Here is a 19,875-nt window from a genome sequence, read left to right as displayed (position 1 = left end):
CCACAGAAGGTAGATTTTCATATCAAATAGTTGTGATTTTGCAAAAGGAAAAAGAGGGCTGAGAGGAAAGTTGTTTGAAAACTGTTTGACAAGAAAATTCCAATGATGTGTGGGAGGAGGCAGAATGAGTGCCTGTCAGAAAGCAAAATATGATCGTGAGACATGGTAAAAGGGGAATTCAACATTTATTAAGATGTAAACAAAGTCATTCAGAGTGGTTTGATGTGAAGTGATCCATTCTAGAGAGACTGAGTCAGAATTGTTCACACTGGTGGTGATAACCTAACGTCTGAACAGTTTAATGCCTCTAAACGCTCCCTCACAGGAAAGCTATCAAATGGTTATGAATATGCCTGAGACATTGTTTTACAACTGTGAAAAGATTTTGGCCTGAAACATTTTTATAATCCATGCATGATGCAGAGGGGTACATGCAGGGTGCTGTGAGGCAAAATAGTCCCCAAAGAAAACTTTCAGATTTACCACTACTTTACTTTCATTAACACTTATTTTAAAAACTCAGAATCCACATGTAGGTTCAATGGTGGCTTTGGGTAGTAAATAAAATGGCTATGTATGTGTTGTTGACACATTGTGGAGACTCCTGGTTCACCACCACTGTAAAGTACAATGAACCATTTTGCATCAAACCTCTTTGAATGACTTTGTTTACATCTTAACCATATAATTATACATTTTGAGAAAGACTTTGAGGGTTGCATATAACATATTGCATTTAGAAGTAGAAGTCCAGCTACTGTATGTTCCATAGTAGTATTGTGGAAACTAGGTGTCTTCTAGTTTCATGCATGCATCACTGTTTTTGGAAAGAGGTGTGTGGTGGATCCTGACCTGATCACAGCCTTTAAGTATCAGTTTAAAGGCTTCGTCTGGCGTAACGCTGCAGCCATCCCCGGTATGAGAATATGAGTGATGTTAGCTTTGCTGGGTGGTTTTCTTTGGCTCAGGTTTGTGCTGACACCTGCAGTCACTGCGCATTCTCTGAGCTCCTGGGTGATGGTTTCTCTCAGGTCCAGGGAGGCCAGTTTCCCAGGTGCCTGATCTCATGGTTCAGCTTAAGAAATATGTTTGATAAGAAGCTATGCACTTTCTAATTCATAGTTTATATGTAGTGCACATACATTAGGTCATTTTTCTTAGATATTCTGAAGATTATTTGTGTACGGAAGAAAAAAATATTAATTGAATTTACTTTATTCACATGAGTACACATAAATAAAATATACCTCAGTATATCACATCAACACACATTTTTGTGTTACTTATTAATTACACTGATGTGTAAATGATGTACACATTTGTATCAAGTAAATTCAGTGCATCACTTTTTTCCCTGAAAGGAGTGTTCATATGTGTGTTTGCTTTTTGCTTAACAGTTTGTTAAGTATTCCTTTCCAAACATTCAGAGCTACTGTAACCATAATGAAAGGAGAAAAGCTCTGTTGTGTCAACTCTGTGCTGTGTGCCCTGCATAACGACTATGGTGTTGGCAGTTGTGCCACCCTTAAGGATTAGAGCAGCTAATTTGCATTACCCTAGAGCAGCAAATTAATTTGTCTTCGTATCGTTGCAGCATGACCCAAACATAACTGGGCCTCCTTTGACTGAAGCTTGTTGCTTGCTTGATAAATGAGAACTGTCATCAGTAACAAACGTCACAGGCAAAAAATAGAGCTCACATCATGAAGCCAAGTAGAACAAAATCTCCTCTTGAGTGCTTCACCTGAGATGTTTTTTCCGAAACACAGGCCCTTGACTTTGTTTACTTTCTCCATAGCTTTGTGATTGTGTTTGTTTTTGTACATTAAAGGACAACAATGACTTTGTAAGAAAGCGACAGAGAAACAAAGGTAACCTTTAAAATCGAGACAAGCAAAACAATGCTGACTTTGTAAAATACTTTATAACGAAACCTACATGACATGACAAAAAATATATTTTTTGCCGCTGAGGTTAAGCTTAGAGTTAGATTTATGACTAGACATTACATATAGGTAGTTACATATACTGTGCAAAAGTCAGAGACCAGCCTTTTGTTTATTCAGTGTCAGAAAAACGTACATATTTAGCAGAACATTACACAAAAGCCTTCACAGATAAATATAATACATTTTTCAATGTTTAATTTGTCCACTCTGACACTCTTCTATCCTTCAAATCTTAAAACCAACAAGTTACAGCTGTGTCCTCCCAACAAAATCTGTTCTCAAAACAGTCACTGGCATCATGTTCTCCTTCATAGAGACACTAACATTCACTCAAGCAACTACCCAAACACACGTTTGCTGACTCACAAATTTCTTTCTCATGTGTATCTGATGATTTTAAATTTGTAATTGGGATTATTTGGATTGTGAGAAGCAGAAAATGCAAACAATTTCTAAGACTGAACTTTGGAGGTGTGGAAAAATATCCCTGCAGATTTTGTTTGAAAACTGAAAAGCAAGTCTCTGGAAAAGAATGGAATCTGTAATAAAGGCAAAGCGTGGACAAACAAAATACTGAAAAAAAGATATTATATTTATTTGTTGAGGCATCTGTTTAATTTTATGTTAATTATATCATCCAAAACAAAACATTCATGATAAAGCTTTCACATATTGTAAAGGGCAGTAGCTGTGTTCAAACAATGTGAAAAAAGAAATAAATCATTAAATAAATAAATAAATAAACAAACAAACATGTCTTTGGACAGCAGCACTATGTTTCTTGCTTTTTTCCAGATGCTGAAGTACTTAATGGCAGTTTTGAGAGGCAGTTAAGTAAATGAAAGCTTGGTCTCTGACTTTTGAGCTACATATGTGACCCCATGTCCACACAGCATAGAATAACAAGTGTCTGTGTGTGTGTGTCTGTTTGTGTGTGTGTGCACTTGTGAGACTGACAGAGAACGCTGACATGAAAAGAAATATGCATACATGGCTTTAAGGAATCTGTAGCTCTCCAAGCCACAGACGTCATGACTGATTTTCCGATTTTGTGAACGCAGCGTGCCAGTTAGCATTAGTGTTTTGTGGTCATTCTCAGCAGGAGGCATGATCAGGCCCCAGCAGAGCTCAGATGTTTGTCCTTCTGGTACAGAGCGGTTTCTGTATGCTGTATATGTTGTCACTTTTCCCCTGAGGTGCGGAGTAACTTTCCAGCCTGCAGACGTGCATGTCTGCGTCTGAAAATAGCTCAAACCGCAGAAGTTGGGCTCAGGAGCAGGGGCTCGCCTCTCACTTTCTCCCCCTCTTTTGCCTCCAGAAACGGGCAGTGGTCTGCCACTTTAACCCTGAAAGCCACTGAGTCCACCGAGGCTGAAGAGGAAGGAGAGGGAGTGGAGCTGGCTGCCCGGCTACATACGTGTCTGACTGCTCCAACGTATAGCCTGCCTCGCTCTTAATGCCTGGTAAGGAGCCTGTCCTCTCTGCATTTCGCGGGGGATACAGGGGAATGGGTCCTTGTGGGTAAAAAGGGTAATTGTCATCTATTTATACTGCTGGTGATGGATTCAAAGCATTCTGATGAAGAATTTCACATTTCAAACAGCACTTGCAGTCAGAATGATCTGTTTAAACTTACTGATGTATATACAAGCAGGTGAAAAGTATAAGCTGTTAAAGGTTGCCAGATGAAGCATAAATCAGGAGTATTTTAGGCTTATGTGTGTTGGTTTGAAAGTAATGTTTTGTAGTGGCTACGTTGGTTACTTTTTTTTTTTTTCTAAATTATTACCCAGTCACATCCCAGTGTCAGTTCTTGCTGCTGTCTAGCTCATAATGGTTCACTCATTTACTCACTCACTGTGCCCCAAACAGTTCAATGTACTGCGTAAAGAATTAAAGTCACTGTTCATTCAAAGTTTGAAGGAATTATTATTCAAGATTAATCCATGAAACAGGAAAGAACATTCTTCCCCAAAGATGTGATCTAAAACTTCTGTGCTAACACATTTAATAGCGAAATTAAATGTGATAAATCATCCAGAGTGTCATTACATTGTGTTCAGTATCTCTGATAAATGGGTAAAATGAATGATAAGATACTGTTCAGGTGAAATAACAAGAAAATGATTAAACCTGCGTCCACCACAACATCAACGTGTGTAATGATATGTTCAGTAGCTGCATTTGTTCTATTTAAAGGGTCTATTCCTATTTCAACGGTGCTGTTTGCTGTTATCTAGCTCATAATAGTTCACTCACTTACTCACATGCCCTATGCCCTATGCAGTTCTCAAAAAATTCAAATTCAAAAAAACAATTTTAAATTACTGTTCAGAAATGTGAAGTTTGAAAGAGTCATCATTTATGTTAATTCACTCTTTCGTGAAATAGGAAAGCATTTCTTCCCCAAAGACAAGATCTAATACTTCTATGTTGACACATTCATTGTAGTAAATAATCCAAAATGTCTTTACATTACATGCAGTGTCTTTCTGTATCAGTATCAGTGTTGATATATCAGCAAAATTGAATGATACAATACCAACCAAATGACTTGAATAAAGCTTCTTCCGCCACAACATCAACACATGTGAAGGCAGCATTCGTTCTATTTGAAGGGGCTGTTTCTATTTGTACTTGTTTTCTATTCTATTTATATGAGGTGCAGCAGCCATTCTGACTTGTTCAACATTTTCTATGAAAACTTACTGAGCAATACATCTGTGGCCTCATCATGTTTATAAAAGGTCGGTGGAAACTATAAGCTATTGAAGTTGGACAGAACAAGTGTCCTTTAAGAATGTATCTGGCCTATAAGTGTTAGTTTGAAAAGAATGTTTTGGAGCGAATGTGTTATTCTTTTGTAAGGTATTATTCCCCAATGCTCAGTCTAAAGAAAAACTTCAGAGTTTGCCACAGAAACATATAGAAAGGTATTTTGCAAAAAAAATGTAACCATTTGTGACTGTAAAAGTCAAACAATTGCTATCATGTGGCATATTGAGACAGATGATGAGCTTTTGTATGCAGCAGTCGAGAGACTATGACATCACAGAAAATCAACTTGGTTTCCGGCCATAGGATACAACCGTCTTAGCTGAGTGCACACCAAAAAGCCCCTTGATTACATTCTTGACATTTCAAAAGGGCTTGACCGTACAGTACTTTTCACAGGACATCACTGTCTTGATCTGACTGTAGTCGGCTAATCAAAAGAGCACTCTGTAACTAGTTAGTTACACTGAAGTAGTGCTTGTGTATTAGTAGCACATATATTGCACTGCTATTTCAGTTTATACAGTTTTCTCATATTTGACCAAGAACTCATTGCAGTGCCATCAAACTTCCCTTCAGTGTGGCGATATAGGTATAATTCCCCATACTGAGCTGAGGTCAGCATTACTCAAGATAAAAAATAAATAAATAAATAAAGTGCCTGCAAATATTTATTTGAGAAAGCTCTCAAGAGAATGTAGTGGTTTAGTACTTGGAGTAGTGTCAAGGACCAGAAAGATATGAAATTAAATGGAATTCAGTTACTTCGTTTTTTTCCTTCTTTGTGGATCTAAATATTATTAACATCAGTGCATAATTCTCTTTTTAATCTAATGCATTCTGCATGTTTGGATGTCTGCTTATAACATAGTGGCGTTTCACTCATTCCTCTGCCATTAAAGACGTCAGGCTGCTTTAATTCATGAGAGGGGAGCTCATAGACACCATAAAGATCTCTTACAGGAGGCAGCCTGACAGGCTCTTGCTCAGCTACTGTTTTTGTGACAAGGGGAGGGCATCCATGCCTGGGGTATTTTTAACTTTGTACAATAAAGGAGTGCCTGATGTCTGTTTCCTGAAGCTGTAATCACCGCTGACTCAGAGTTAGGAGGGATTTAATGCCACTGTCAAAGTTGATTTATGACTGCAGCATCCTGGGAAAATCTTAACAAATACTCCTTTAACAACATGTTATTTAACAACATTATATTGGAATTATATGGATTGGTGAATATCTGCAAAAGGAATTCAAAAGCTCTTATGCCTTTCTTTTGGGATGACTATGTAGTTGTTGTTATTGCTGCTTTTATTATTGTGGATGTTGCTTCTGTAAAGATATAAGTAAGGTATCAGTTAAACTTGATACAGTAATGCTGATGCTTTCTAAATGAGCAAAATAATTTGCTAATTAAACAGAGTAAGATAATGGCTTTGTCATTCAGGGCTTATGAAGGAGGTACCAAAACTTTTTGGGTTGGGGGACCAAAGTGGGCCGAGGGCCAAAAAGGCAAAAATAAAAAGAATCATATTCAAATAAAGAAGGTGGCAGGTTTTAAATCAGATTTTTAAAAAATGTATTCTATAATATTATATGTATATTTTGTTACTAAGATACTTAAAAATACAATTTTAAAAGGAATACAAGAATCAGGTTATGTGCAGTCATATTCAAAGGCACCTGAAATTAAGCACACAACCTTACTGTAGAACTACAGTTCAGTTGCTAATTTCAACAAAAAAAAAAATGAAAAGTAAAAATTTGGCTGTGCAAAAGTTATGGTACTTTTTATATTTTTTTGTATTATTTTTCTAACATGTTAAACTCAGCATATAAATAGAAGTTGTGGACTAAAATTAGCATGCCAAAAATAAGCAGAACATGTTATTTGACTAGGGATGTTCAAACCTTTGCATGTAACTTTATAGAATAAAAATATGTTTGTTCTCTAATTGGATTGGTGGGGGGCGGCTTTGGGTAACTTTGCCAAATCAAACTTTGGCCAGCGGGCACATAAACTGTGCCATTTTACCTGAACCCACTCGAGTAGGCTACTGAATGTTCTTTGAATGGTGATCTCGTGTTAGTGGCCTTCTCTTAGGACTCAACATGTTTGGTGACCGTTGTTTTGAGAGCTTTCCTCCAAAGGTTAAAGACCTAATTAACAGCTGACTTTTTTCACCCATGGGACTGCTACTGCTAGCCAGGCCAACTGGAGGCTGCAAATGTCTGTCCATTTAGATATTTGCCAGACTGAGTAGAGGAGAAAGTACTAGTGTGCTAACTGCTAAGTGGCTGTGTATTTATTCCTTCTGGACTGTGTCTGTGCCCCTGATGCACCGGTGCTCTCTCAGTGTGTACATTGAGTACATTAGGACAGTTCTAGAGTTCATTCCATCTGTACAAACCTCTCAGTCATGCAGTGTGAGCTTTGCTCTCAGAGATGAAATAAACCAAACCCAGCAGTGATGAATGAGTTCATTAATGATGTGCTTTTGAAGTGAGTTGTGAATTGTTGAAGGATTAGTGGCTTAAATTCTATAGCAGTTAGAATGTCTTTTTTAAGTATAAACTCATGCAATGTGCTTCTGACTAAACAGAGGGATGCTTACCATAGATGGATACTGTTCCAAGTATGCTGCTATGGCACTCACATAGGAAGTTCTCAGTGAGGTGGAGGAAAGCTGACAGACAAAGGAATGTGGCTATGCTAACCTGCCTGTAAGTGCATAACTCATAGCTCTCAGTGTTTGGAGGTATGGGCCGAAAGTCTTACTGCTTACTCTGCTGCAGTGTGAGCCTTTACACGGTTCTGCTGCAATACTCCAGGGTGTTCAACAGTCCTTTGTGCAACGTCAGGTAAGAGTCTAGTCTTAAAACGTAACATCTGCCACCTGCTGTGAATATCTTACCTGCTTGAGTGCTGCATATCTGCATGCAGTGTTTAGATTTTGATTACTGCTGCACTGAAACACAGTACTGTTGATTTGTGTTTGATAAGTATTGCAGCAAGTTCTGAAAACCTAAAGGCATTTTAATGAGTCACTGGACTTTGAAAGCTGTTTTTTTTAGCATTTTTGTAGCAGTCTTTCTGACAGGTCTGAAGTATACCTAGGGTTGAGCATCTGGGGGCTTGCTCCTTACTTCAAATAAGACATGTTGGGAATGAAAAAGAAAAGCCTAAGCCATGTATTATCTAGTAACTTTGTAATGTAAATACTTTTCTGAATGTGCTGCGTTGCCAAATAAATGTTGAAACACACACAGCTGGTATTTCAACTTGTTACGTGAAGTTTGCCCTTGTTTATTCATAACAATATACATTATTCTGGAGTTTTTTAAATGGAAGGCTTGAGCGGCTGTCAGTATACTTGAAGGGGCTGCCTGAGTACAGTCTATATAAAACACTGTCTAGGCTGTGTTATTGAAACTGTTGGCTAATTTCTCTAAAAATGTTCCCTCTAGTTTGCATAAGTGCTCTGAGCACAACTTTAGAGGTGCTTCTGTGTTTTGAATCAGCATTAAGATGAAGATTAACTAAGCATGCTGTATTTAGGGCTGTGATTGGTCCTAAATTAAACTTCATCACGTAATAAAAATAATAAATTTAAATGTACTTTCTCAAAGAAGTGGCGGTGATTAGTTGGCAGTTTGCATGACGATGATGCATGTTTAAAATTCTCCGATTGGTCTCTCTCATAGTATGTAACAGAACCTGATGGACACACCTATTTCACATTTTTTGCTGCAGTGTTTTCTTAAAGAGACACTCCAGCCATTAAATAAATATTTAACCATTGCTATATTTTTCATGAACATGCCCGCTCGATCCCCACAGTGGTGCTTCAAAGGTCCTGAGGCTAAGATTTTCTAGTTTAAAGAGAATAGGAAAATCCCCTTTTGCTGATAAGTTCTGAAGGTGGAAGGAACTTTTGAAAAAACTACAAGCACTTCTGGGCGGATACTTGAGGGAGGGAAGTTTTTGTTTTTTTTTCTGTTGGCTAATGCAGAAGGAAGCCAGATATCTAATGTTACTGCTAGGAAGCTGACCATCACATCTGTACTCATTAGCCTCTGCAACAGTGCATTTCTATATTTCAGACTGCCAGTCCCCAACCAGAAATGTCCAGTGCTTGAGAATTCCCAATAGTTGTTTGATGTATTTGTGCATTGTTTTGCTGCAGGGTTTTCTTAAAGGAACAGTCTGGGCAAAATGAAAAATGGAGCCATTGCTACATCTGTTGTAAACATGCCTACTTGCCTCCTATTGTGGTGCCACAGCAGTCGCAAGAGTAAGATTTTTTGGTTTGAAGCTTAGGAAATCCCATTCTGCTGATGTATCTTGAAGGTGGGAGAAACTTTAGGAAAACTACAAGTTCTTTGGGGCAGAGAGCTAACGTTGCTGCTAGGAGGCTGAATATCACATCTGTACTTATTAGCCTAAGGCTGAGGGACAGAATGTTGTGCTACAGAATATTACATAACACAACAAACAAGATATTAAAGGATTAAAAGATTAAAGATGAAGTATTTTGGAATCTTTTAAAGACTATTCATGGTTCATTTTTGTTCATCGATAAGTCAATTTTAATTGTATTGCTTGTCCAAAAAAGTCTGATTACATGCTTAATTGTCAAAATAATTTTGTAGATTATTTGACTAATAATATAACCAATGCTGACCACCCAGCTTTGTTTTTGAGCACTGGAATAGAATGAACTATGAGGCAGGACATAGCCTCTGGAGTGGCTTGAACAGCCAAATAAATAGGAGGTTTGCAGGTTACTTAGTAGCTTTCATTGAATTCCCCGACCCTATTTATAAAGTTCCCTAAAAGAAATCTTATCTGTGAGCGCTGCAATCAGCTTTTGCCATGCCCAAACTTATCTGCGTGTCTTGACATGCTTCGAATTCCATACCGAAATAAATAATACTATCAGAGCCAAGCCTGAATCTTCTTGGAAGCTCTTAAACTCTGAACTCTCTACATGCGAGGCAGATTGTTGTGCTGAGGGAGGCTCAGTGACTTGAACTCAAGCTGTGTGAATGTTAAGTGGCTGCCTCTGAGACAAGCTCTCCACGGTGTTGACTCATCTCGCGCGGGTCTTTGCTGGCACCTGCTCACTCCACCAGCTGGACAGCAGCTCGGCCTCTCGAGCTTGGCAGGTGTCCCCGCGCTCTCTTCTCATCAGCGCCTAACTGGGGTCCAACACTCGCTTTCACACCCTACCCAGCGGGTACCGGTGACGGCATTATTCACACAAAAACTGCTGCATCACGAGGAGAGGGTTTGAATTCAATCCCCATATCAGGCAGTTGGGTCAAGAGGCATGCACTTTGCACAGTCACTTAACCCCAGCGGGGGAGGATGCAGACTGCCAGTCCCCAACCAGAAATGGCCAGTGCCATATTTGGACCTTAAGCTTGTGTCCCACATCCCAATAGCGTATTGATGATCTTAAGTGCTTGACTTAAAATAGCGCATTGATGAACTTACAGGCTGTTGTTGAGTTAATGCAGAACAGCGCTTCCTTTTAGTCTTACCCATATCTTATCCAGGACATAATTGGCTATATATACTGAGACTTTGTGCTCTTTAACGCATTCAAATCTGGCTGTACGGGCTGTGTGCGTGTCTACATCAGTTTTTTTATAGTGTTAAAATGTTAATTAGTTTGTGTTTATATTTTGTTTGTTTTGGTTTTCAATTTCAGTTTAGTTTCAGTTTAAAACAATGTTAAAGGACCCATATCCTCTTGCATTTTATGTTTTTCCCATGAGGCCCACTTATAACCGTGGTGTGGGTTTTTGTACAAAAACAGTCATAATTCATTACTACATGGCCCTTTGCCTACCACGCTTTATCTCCTAGAATTAAACAGGCTGGTTTTGTTATTGTGCCTTTAAATCTGATGCATGTAAATGATCTCTGTTCTGATTGGCTGTCCTGTATTGTGCATCATTCAAAAGCAGTCCAGGCTGTAACTATAACTTCAGCATGAATAGGTAGGACTAAGCTACTGTAGGCTGAATAGGCTGGTATATGGAAATGTATTGATGATTTCAGAATACGCTGTTTTTGCAATTTAGATTCCATATATGGACTGCACAGAGTGAACTCAGTCTGTACTGCACAAGGAAACCTTAGAAGTGTTTATGTGCCACATCAGACTCTTTGTGTAAAAATAGCGAGGAAAATTAAATTTTCTACTATATAGGCCCTTTAATAGTTTTATGTTTTTGTTCGTTTTGTTTCAGTTTTAGTTTTGTTTTTTTAGCATTACTGTGAATGTTTTGCCAGAAACTGAGTCATAATTCCAAATAGTTTCTCTCTGTTAAGTTTTGCTAAATTAACACAACAGTAGACCATAATCTAGCCATAGTTAGCCATAATTTTGTTGCGGTTAACTAATACAACTAGTTGTCATTTTAGTAATCTTTTTCTTGAACAGCAATAACCCTGATCCATGTTGGGCATAGTAAAATGGATCAGCATTTGGAGCTTTATGTGAGCTACTGTGTTTTCTATCACTGTGTAAAAGAAGCACAAATGCTGCCTTTATTGTTGGATGCACTGCAATAGTGTCTGAACACGCATACATGCGCACACATATTCAAAACATAATTCAGATCGGTGGTGACATATTGAGTAACAGTGAAAGGTGACTAAATTATAAAGTATATTGTCGCTGACTTTACAAGACAAAGCAAAAACGTTAATGTAAGTTAATATAAAGAGATTTGATTCCAAGTAATTTTGGAGCATTTCTAGTGGTCCATTTATTCTGAAATTTTCACACAGTGTAAAGAACAGCTGCTGTGTTCAAATGATTTAAATACAAAAATACAGTGCAGTATTCTTATTCATATGTTTTCTTGCTCAAAATTGTAGCTGGTGACACAAGTAAAATAAGCATTTGTTCATTTTTGCCTTGATAATAAAGGGTTAATGGTCATTAGATTTACTTATGCAATATATTTACAACAGTTAATCCCCAGCACCAGTTAGTCATTATCTGACATTCAGCTAATCAGATGAGCATTCATTTATTTTTGTGCAAAGTTTTCGGAACTTTATATAAGAGTGGAAAAGCAGTCCTAGAGCTCATGTTAACAGCTCCAGAAATTGTCTTGGGTACATATTAGTCAAAGAAAATGTGCTGTCTTCATTCCATCCTATAAACAGGGATACAGCAACGGATGTTCACAGTTTTGGCCTTAATGTAATTGTGATCCAGAAGCTGCCTTTTTAGGAGTACAGAGGGCCTGTTGTGTCCTCTTAAAAATGTTAATAAAAATAGCTCGGCTCCAAATCCCAGAAGAAAAGCAGGAGATTCTTCCTATTTTGGTTAGTACTAAGCAACATGGCAAGGATGCTGAGCTCTTTTATTTGGTATTGAGTGAGTGAGAGCATAGTTTTGCATACTGCATTTTACTGTTACATCCTTATATGCTTGATAAGCAAATCTCTTCAAGTTGAACAGGCCAAGGAAATCATTAGGCTTTAACAGCACTAACAGGTAGGACTGTTGAAGAGCATCTGCATATGATATGATTATGGCTTGTTATTGAACTATGTACAAAATATGTATATGAAATTGTTATGTGATGCACTATGTATACATATATATGATGCTGAATAATTCTGATATAGTTCTCTCTTTTACTGTGACTTGTTGATTGTTGACAGCGTACAATGTTTGTAGATTTTTTATTTCGATCTGCATATATTTGTCATTCAAAGAATGTTATGTTAGCTTTATAAGTCAAATAGTCATCAGTTTAGTGATAATAGGAAGTCTAAAGGCCTTTGCACCTGCATATTTTCATATATAAACACTGGGTCCGCTAAGAGTGTTCACTGGCTGCCTGGGTGGAAATGCCATTCCACATGAAGTAGTTTGTGACATGTTTCTGAGCAGGTCTAAGCTTTGAGTTTGGATGTGTATATACTCCAGTAGTGCATACATGTGTGTGTTTGTCTATCCAAAGTGCTGATGACTACTAATAAGCTTGTGGAGTGATAATTCAGTCCTAATACTGTCTTGACCTGTAAGTAAAGTGGAGCTACAAACCTCCTGTACCTGGACAGTAGGAGTAAGTGTTTTGTTGTTTTTTTTTTCAATTCAGTTTAGTCAGTAATAAAGGTCTGTTATTGGTCTGTGGTCTGGAAATTAGCATTAACTATTTTTATTTAACTTAAACTCCTTAAAATCTCAGGCTTATTATATTGTAAAGCTAATTATTCAGTAACTACATGGACTGCTGTGCAAACTGGCTCAGTTATTCTTGAGTTATAGAAGAGTGTATTTGCCTGAAAGTTTGGACCCCTCGGCAGGTCCTGGCCATTTAAGGGGTAGCTAGGGCTGGCCCATATGATGATATTTATTGTTATCATGATAAATTATGTCATGATATGTCATAGTATGCTTTGGATATGGTCAGTACTTTTATAACACTGACCAACTGTATGTTTCATTACAAGAAAACATAGTAAGGCCTGTTTGACTGGATTTACTGTAGTGCAGTATGTAAAATGTTAAATAAAAATCTTTTATATTTATGGTTTTTGATGGTAGTTTTTAAATGTGGCCTTCTTACATTTATTTGAATAGTTTTATTATTATTATTATTATTATTATTATTATTAATAATATTATTATTAGTTTGCAATTTTTCTTTCATTCTAATATTAAGTGTTATGAAGTCTTTAAACATTTAAACTGTGACAAATTGGAAAATAAGTAATATACAAATAGAGATGGGAAATGTGGCAAAATGAAATCGATATTGTGATACATTACTTTACGATACTTCAAGAGCACTGGACAGACTTAGACATGTAAACAACAACAAGCAGTACCTAGCTGCTGCAAAAACTACATAGTAATAAGCAGCTGGTTGGATTTTAGCCCATTATGCCTTTTTCTTATTTTTATTTGTTTATTATTACCAACCGTTTGATTTTTTTGGCCTTTTCCTGTTTCATCATGTTTATTTTGTAAGGAACAATTTTTAAGAAAAAAAGCTATTGTGCTCATTGTTTTGCCAGTAGATTTTGTTTATTGCAGCTTGTATGCAAAAAACTAAATATTGTGATCGTTATTGCAATATTTAGCTTGAAAACGATAAGTCTCATAGTGTTAACCCATGTTGTGTGTCAAGTCAACATGCCTTGTTGTGTTATTGCGGATATTATGGCTTGTCTGGGTGCCATCTCGAAGTATTTAGTCCCTGTATCAACACTTAGGCGGTTGTCAAGGAGGTGCGAGGCATGGCTTTCACGCTTCTTCCGCTGCCAAGAGGAATCGGGACTGTGGGGGGGTGACATGAGAACGTCCTCTGTCTCTCTGATACACTGCTCATAAATCAGACTAAACACAAGCTGCTATCAACAAGGAAGAATGCTGTTTATCAGGAACCACTTGTGCATGTGTAATGCCTCATGGCTGTGGTTATGCAATCCTCTTTAGGATGATTTCTTTAAGACGTTTCTGTTTTTTTCTCTTAGCAAATTGTAGTACTGTCTTCCATATAAATGTGTACGGCCCCCAGCTTTGCTGAACATGGTTTGTCCTGAGATGTTTAGCGTTTAAAAGGAGCCGCGGCCAAGTGGTATAGCCCTGGTCATGCATGTGTGTTCTCAGGCGGGTGTCCAGCTCCCGTCCCCTCCAGCTGTTCTGTCGCCACTAGTCTGCTCTCTTGAAATCCAACACCATAATCTCTTCTTCATTTAATGCTGACAGGCCATTACAACTTTGATTTACCCAGGTCCGGTGGTGTCACAGGCAAATGTGTCCCCTGTGTTTTTTAGCCCGATTTATGGGGCACGCTGGCTGAAGATTTATTTTGGGGAAATGACACTGAGGGCCAATTTTAATGGGACACGGGAGGAGGAAATCTGATTTGACTTGATATTTTATAGAAGTTATTAATAAAAAAGTAGAACAGTCGCAGTTACTGGATTAAACTACTCAATTGAAAAAATGTCAAAATGTCAATTAAAATTTACCTTCATGATAAATCAGCGGTGATTATATATAAAATATATATATATATATGTATATATATATACACACACAGACAAGCCACTTCATTAAGTACAGCTTGCTTGTATCCACACACATTGTCCACTTTATCAGCTCCACTTACCATATAGGTGCACTTACAATTACAGACTGTAGTCCATCTGCTGCTCTGCATACTTTGTTGCTTTGTTCTGTTCTTCAGTGGTGAGGACCCCCACAGGTCCACCAGAGAGCAGGTATTATTTAGGTGGTGAATCATTCTCAGCACTGCAGTGACACTGATGTGGTGGTAATGTGTTAGTGTGTGTTGCATTTGTATGAGTGGATCTTCTAATCTTTGAAGGCTTATAGTCCAGTGCATGATTAAACAAATATTAATTAAATATTGATTAATGACATTATGAGCAGATTGAACAAAATTGATTAACTGAAACAGAAACAGCTGTGTTGAGGGAATGAAACTGAGGGACAACCATACTAAAATGGCAACGTTGTGGTACATGTGACAGTTTAACCTTCGAATCTTGCACTATGAGTGAGTGAGCATAGCAAAAAGACACAAGGTGGCCATCCTCTATCAGCAAGGTCTCTCCCAGGCAGGTGTTTCCAGATGTGCTGCCCAAGCTCTTCCACAGAAGCACAATCAAACAGGCAAAGTTTAGGACCAGAAATGCAGTGGTTGCCACAGAGACTGAGTGCTGAAGATGTAAAGTACATCAGGCTAACTGAAATCTGAATATGTGCTGTATTGCTCTCAGCTCAGAACTCAGTCTTGTCAGAAATGGTCTTCATGTAAGAGTTGCAACCAAAACGCCATGTCTTTGAGGGAGAAACAAGGCCAAGCGACGCATCTATGCACAAAAACACAAGGACTGGGTGGCAGAAGAATGGCAGTAGGTACTCTGGACTCTCTGGAATTTGAAATTTCTGACTCTAACAGAAGGCAGTTTGTCTGATGAAGGGCTAGAGAGCACTATATGGATCAGCAGTTAACAGTAAAGCATGGCTGAGGTTTCCAGCTGCTTTGGGGCTGCATTTCATATATATATATATACATATATATATATATATATATATATATATATGTATATATATATATATATATATAAAAATATATATATATATATATATATATATATATATATATATATATATATACATATATATATAAATATATAGATTGTGTATTTCCAAGTATTTCAGAAGTTTTGAAGGTTTGTTTTTGTTTGATTTAAGTCTGCTTTTGTTGTCAGTCGACTAACAATCGGTAGATTACTTGATTAGTTATATGTTCGATAGTGACTGCCAATAAAAAAATAATATATTGACTTTTAAACTGACTTTACACTGACTTTAAGTACATGAATTTGTGGGAATTGCATTATTATATTATATATATATCTTATTGTGCCCCTTTCTGTCTGGCACAATCTAACAATCCGAAGTTGCTTTTAAAATGCCAAGCTTGTGCTAAGAATGGTCAGTGGGTCATGCCGAATACCGTTTTGAAGCTGACCTCTCAGGTAAAGCATGCCATACTGTTTGTTAGATAGGCTGGTCATCACCGCTCGTGCCTGCAGTGACACTATATGTTAGGCATGTGTCCAGGAGAATGCAGACTCAGTGGTGTCCACTATCTGGACTGCTCTGCTTACACACCAGCATCTGACCCCTGCGTCAGAAGCTACATATGGCTGAAGGGTTAGGTAATGTAATAACGTAATGAAACGACTTCCCTTCATAGACCATCCTAGAAATATTCAGCTCACACCAAAATAAATGGAGTATTTTAGGAATAGGGTCATAAGAGCTGTTAATCTGTCACAGAAAAGTGATCAATCTAGGTCAAACTCAACACGAGTCTGAAGGCTTAAAAACAAGTTTGATTGTGTTGCATTACTTCTTAAGCATTCTAGCAGTTGTTAAGTTGTAGTGAACCAAAAGAGGTAATGGGTGAGTTCCGGGGTGTGTATGTATGTGTGTGTGTGTATTTTGAAACTGAGCCGCATGTTTCAGAGCAGAAATGCTGGGCTTGTATCACCTTTCACACAGGAGCTCGCTCCCCAGGGGGTTGAATAGTCACATGGGACCGAAGACTTGCTGTCCCACACTCAACAGCCCTGGGACTAAGATACTAATGGAGCACTTTCAGATCAACATCATGCTATTAATCTTACTCCCCATATGGAAAGCTATATGGCTCATGCCAGGTTTATTTACTTAGCTTATTTACAATACCGTACTTGCTAATTGGCTCAATTCTCTGATTTCTGCAGGACTTTGTGACTTCAAGACAACACTGGAAGAAGACCTCTTCAACATGAATACAGGTATGTAGAAACCTTCTTTCCTTCCTGTGGTTTATTGTTTACTGTTACAGGGATGCTGTCATTTCACATACCACAGTTTTGAACACTGTGTTGACCTCAGCTTTGGTTTCCACATCATTATATCACCAGAATCATGTATGTCCTCAAAATGTTCAACCAATATATAACTCCAGATTTAGCTTTAGGAGACCCAGATGTTATATATTCTTGCTGTCATATCAAAACTGGAAACTGGATCCTGTTTTTTGCCCCCCAATTCGATCAGAGTATTTTAATGTTGAGTATTGGCAGATTTTTTTTGTTTTTGTAGAAAATAGAGCCACACAGTTCAGATGAGAGACTGCCAATTAATACTACACTTTGTTTTTGGTATATCGCTGCTGTTGGAACAAAACCATGTATCTCCAAAATGATAACATTACAGGAGAAGGAAAAAAAACATACTCTACTTTTAATGTAAGTAAGTGGAACCAGATGATTTTTCCATTCATTTTATATATTTCTCTGTAATGCTAATCTAGGTAAATGTACTCCCAGTTTCTATATTTTATAAGTGTTGATGTGACAGTATCAGTATCATCATCGGCAGATGAGCACATGAAAAATATCAGATATCAACATCGGCCCACAATTCCCATGTGTGTTCATCCCTAATTTTTTAGTGAAATCTCTTCAAAGCCTTCCTTGATTGTCTATTTCCAGGTATTTCAGAAGCTTTGAAGGTTTGTTTTTCTTTAGTTTTAAGACCACTTTTGTTGTCAGTCGACTAATAATCGGCAGATAACTTGATCACTAATGTGCTCGATAGTGACTGCTAATAATAAAATAATATATTGACTTTTAAACTGACATTGACTTTAAGTACATGAATTTGTGGGAATTCATGTACTTCATCATGAAATTTACACACAGTGTAATGAGCAACAGGCATTTTCAACATATGCCAATTTTTTTTTTCTGTTGGCATATTCTTAAATGACCATTTTGAGTGACCTAACTGATGATTTGGCTACCAAATGCTGCAGTAAAATCATAACAGTAAACACTCTAAACAGTCTTTCGTACTACTTCTCTGAAATAACCATTTTATAGTGTTATAAATACGCTATGAATTCATATTTCTCCTTTGAATGGTCTGTTGAACGCTGGTTTTAGTTCAGAAGCAGCTTGCGGCACTTCCACTGTTAAAGCAGATCATTTCTGTTACACTTCTGTTTTTAACCAGTTGTGTGGGAAACATGTTATGGGACTGTATTTTCTATGTGGTTTTAGTGGAATGTTGCTTGCGGTATGCAGCAGAAAATAGACTTGAAGTGTAATAGCTGCATGCTCAAATTTTATGTGCCCATGTTTACACGAGAGGCAGCTAGCTCAAACATAGCACCCAAAAACATGCCTCATCTCTGCAGGCTGTGGATGATGTCCCTTTTTGACAAAAACAGTGGTATAAACAGACAGTGGTATAAACAGAGTGTTAAAAAAGGAAATAAAGGAACAGAACAGGATTGATCTTAGTTTAGCTAAGACTCAATCCTGAACCACTGGATTGGATAAGGGCAAAAGACTTTGTTGCATTATGAAAATAATAGGCACAAATAGTTTCTTCAGTTTCCATTTCACTATGCTGTAGACCTTCCTGGATCCAGGCATTTTAGCAGAAATAATTTTGCTGGCTGAAGAGGTCAGTTTTAGAGGGAAATATATAAAGGGATTTTTTACCAGCATTTGATCACAAATGCTTGGATACTGTTGAATGACCAATTAGATTCCACTTTGCTCGATAAATCGGTGAAACTTAAGTGAAAGTCCTCATTGCCCCCTATGACCCATGCTCCGCTCACTTATCTCGCACTTTCTTTGGAATTTGTTTTTGTAGCTCACAGCATGTGATTGTGTATTCATCTCTGGGTTTGTGGGAAGTGCTGTGCAGTGGGAGTTCCTGCCACTGGGCTAGCTTAAAAAAGTGCTTTTTCAATGGCTGACACTGCCAAAGCCTTCAGCATCTCAGCACCCAGCCCTTCCTGTGAGACAGAGTTAGGCCTGTGAGTCAGGAGAGAACCTATCAGGCACTGTCTGCCACTGTCAACACCCCACACTGTCTATCTGCAAAACACTGCCTCAAACACTAGTCAGCTCTATGTACCTCTGTGTAAGATGTAATATACTGTTAGAAGAAAAAAAGCTCTTAACGTTTTTGTTCATCCTGTCAAAATGAAGAGACATTTTCACATGAGTTGAATGACAGACACCATATATAGTGGGAGGACACTAATGAGTGTAGCCCAATGATCCATTTATCAGTGATGTAGTCTACTTCAGACAGTTATTGTCAATCAACACGTATTATAGTTCTGTTTTTATCATCCAGCTGGGCAGCAGCCGCCTACTTACCCTATTTAGCTACTACTTAACTTTAAAAGCAGAGTGAACAAAAACTAGATTTTGAAAAGTATGTAGGTATGTACATTTGTCCACAGTGGTAAGTATGTCTGTGTAAAAATGTTCTCATATTGTCATATTGATATCAATTGGCATAATAGTGTAACAGAAAAATAACATAAAGGGACCTTCTGGTCAAAATGAAAAATTAACAGTGTGCTACATGTTTTGTAAACATGCTTAATTACCCCCTACCATGGTGCTACATTTGTATCTAGAAAGAGATTTTCTGTTTTAAAGACTAGACCCCCTTTGGTAGGAGGAACTTTTGAAAAACTACAGCTGCTCTGGGATGGATTTTTGGCAGCAGCTTGTTTTGAAATGTTTTTCTTGCTGTTTGAATGCGGAAGGAAGGC

At 37.8% G+C, this 19,875-nt stretch overlaps 1 protein-coding gene across 14 annotated transcripts in view; it reads left to right on the top strand.

Moving 5' to 3' along the window:
• Window positions 1–19,875, top strand: part of sorbs2b (sorbin and SH3 domain containing 2b) — a 73,611-nt gene that overhangs the window by 13,301 nt on the left and 40,435 nt on the right. For 5 of the 14 annotated variants that reach the window (XM_036568654.1, XM_036568665.1, XM_036568659.1 and 2 more), the window contains 2 exons: window positions 3,268–3,412; window positions 17,027–17,080. In XM_036568654.1, coding sequence (XP_036424547.1) covers window positions 3,406–3,412; window positions 17,027–17,080 — 61 coding nt within the window. In that variant the 5' untranslated portion in view covers window positions 3,268–3,405. Of the gene's footprint in view, window positions 1–3,267; window positions 3,413–7,451; window positions 7,582–11,845; window positions 12,243–17,026; window positions 17,081–19,875 lie in introns of those variants that run through there. The other 9 variants (XM_036568664.1, XM_036568658.1, XM_036568663.1 and 6 more) reach the window with 4 other exon arrangements.

Source organism: Colossoma macropomum, unplaced genomic scaffold (assembly GCF_904425465.1).
Source record: "Colossoma macropomum unplaced genomic scaffold, Colossoma_macropomum, whole genome shotgun sequence".
In the NCBI taxonomy this organism is placed as follows: Eukaryota; Metazoa; Chordata; class Actinopteri; order Characiformes; family Serrasalmidae; genus Colossoma; species Colossoma macropomum.
The sequence above is the reverse complement of the archived record's forward strand: the minus strand, read 5'-3'. Positions and strand labels throughout refer to the sequence as shown.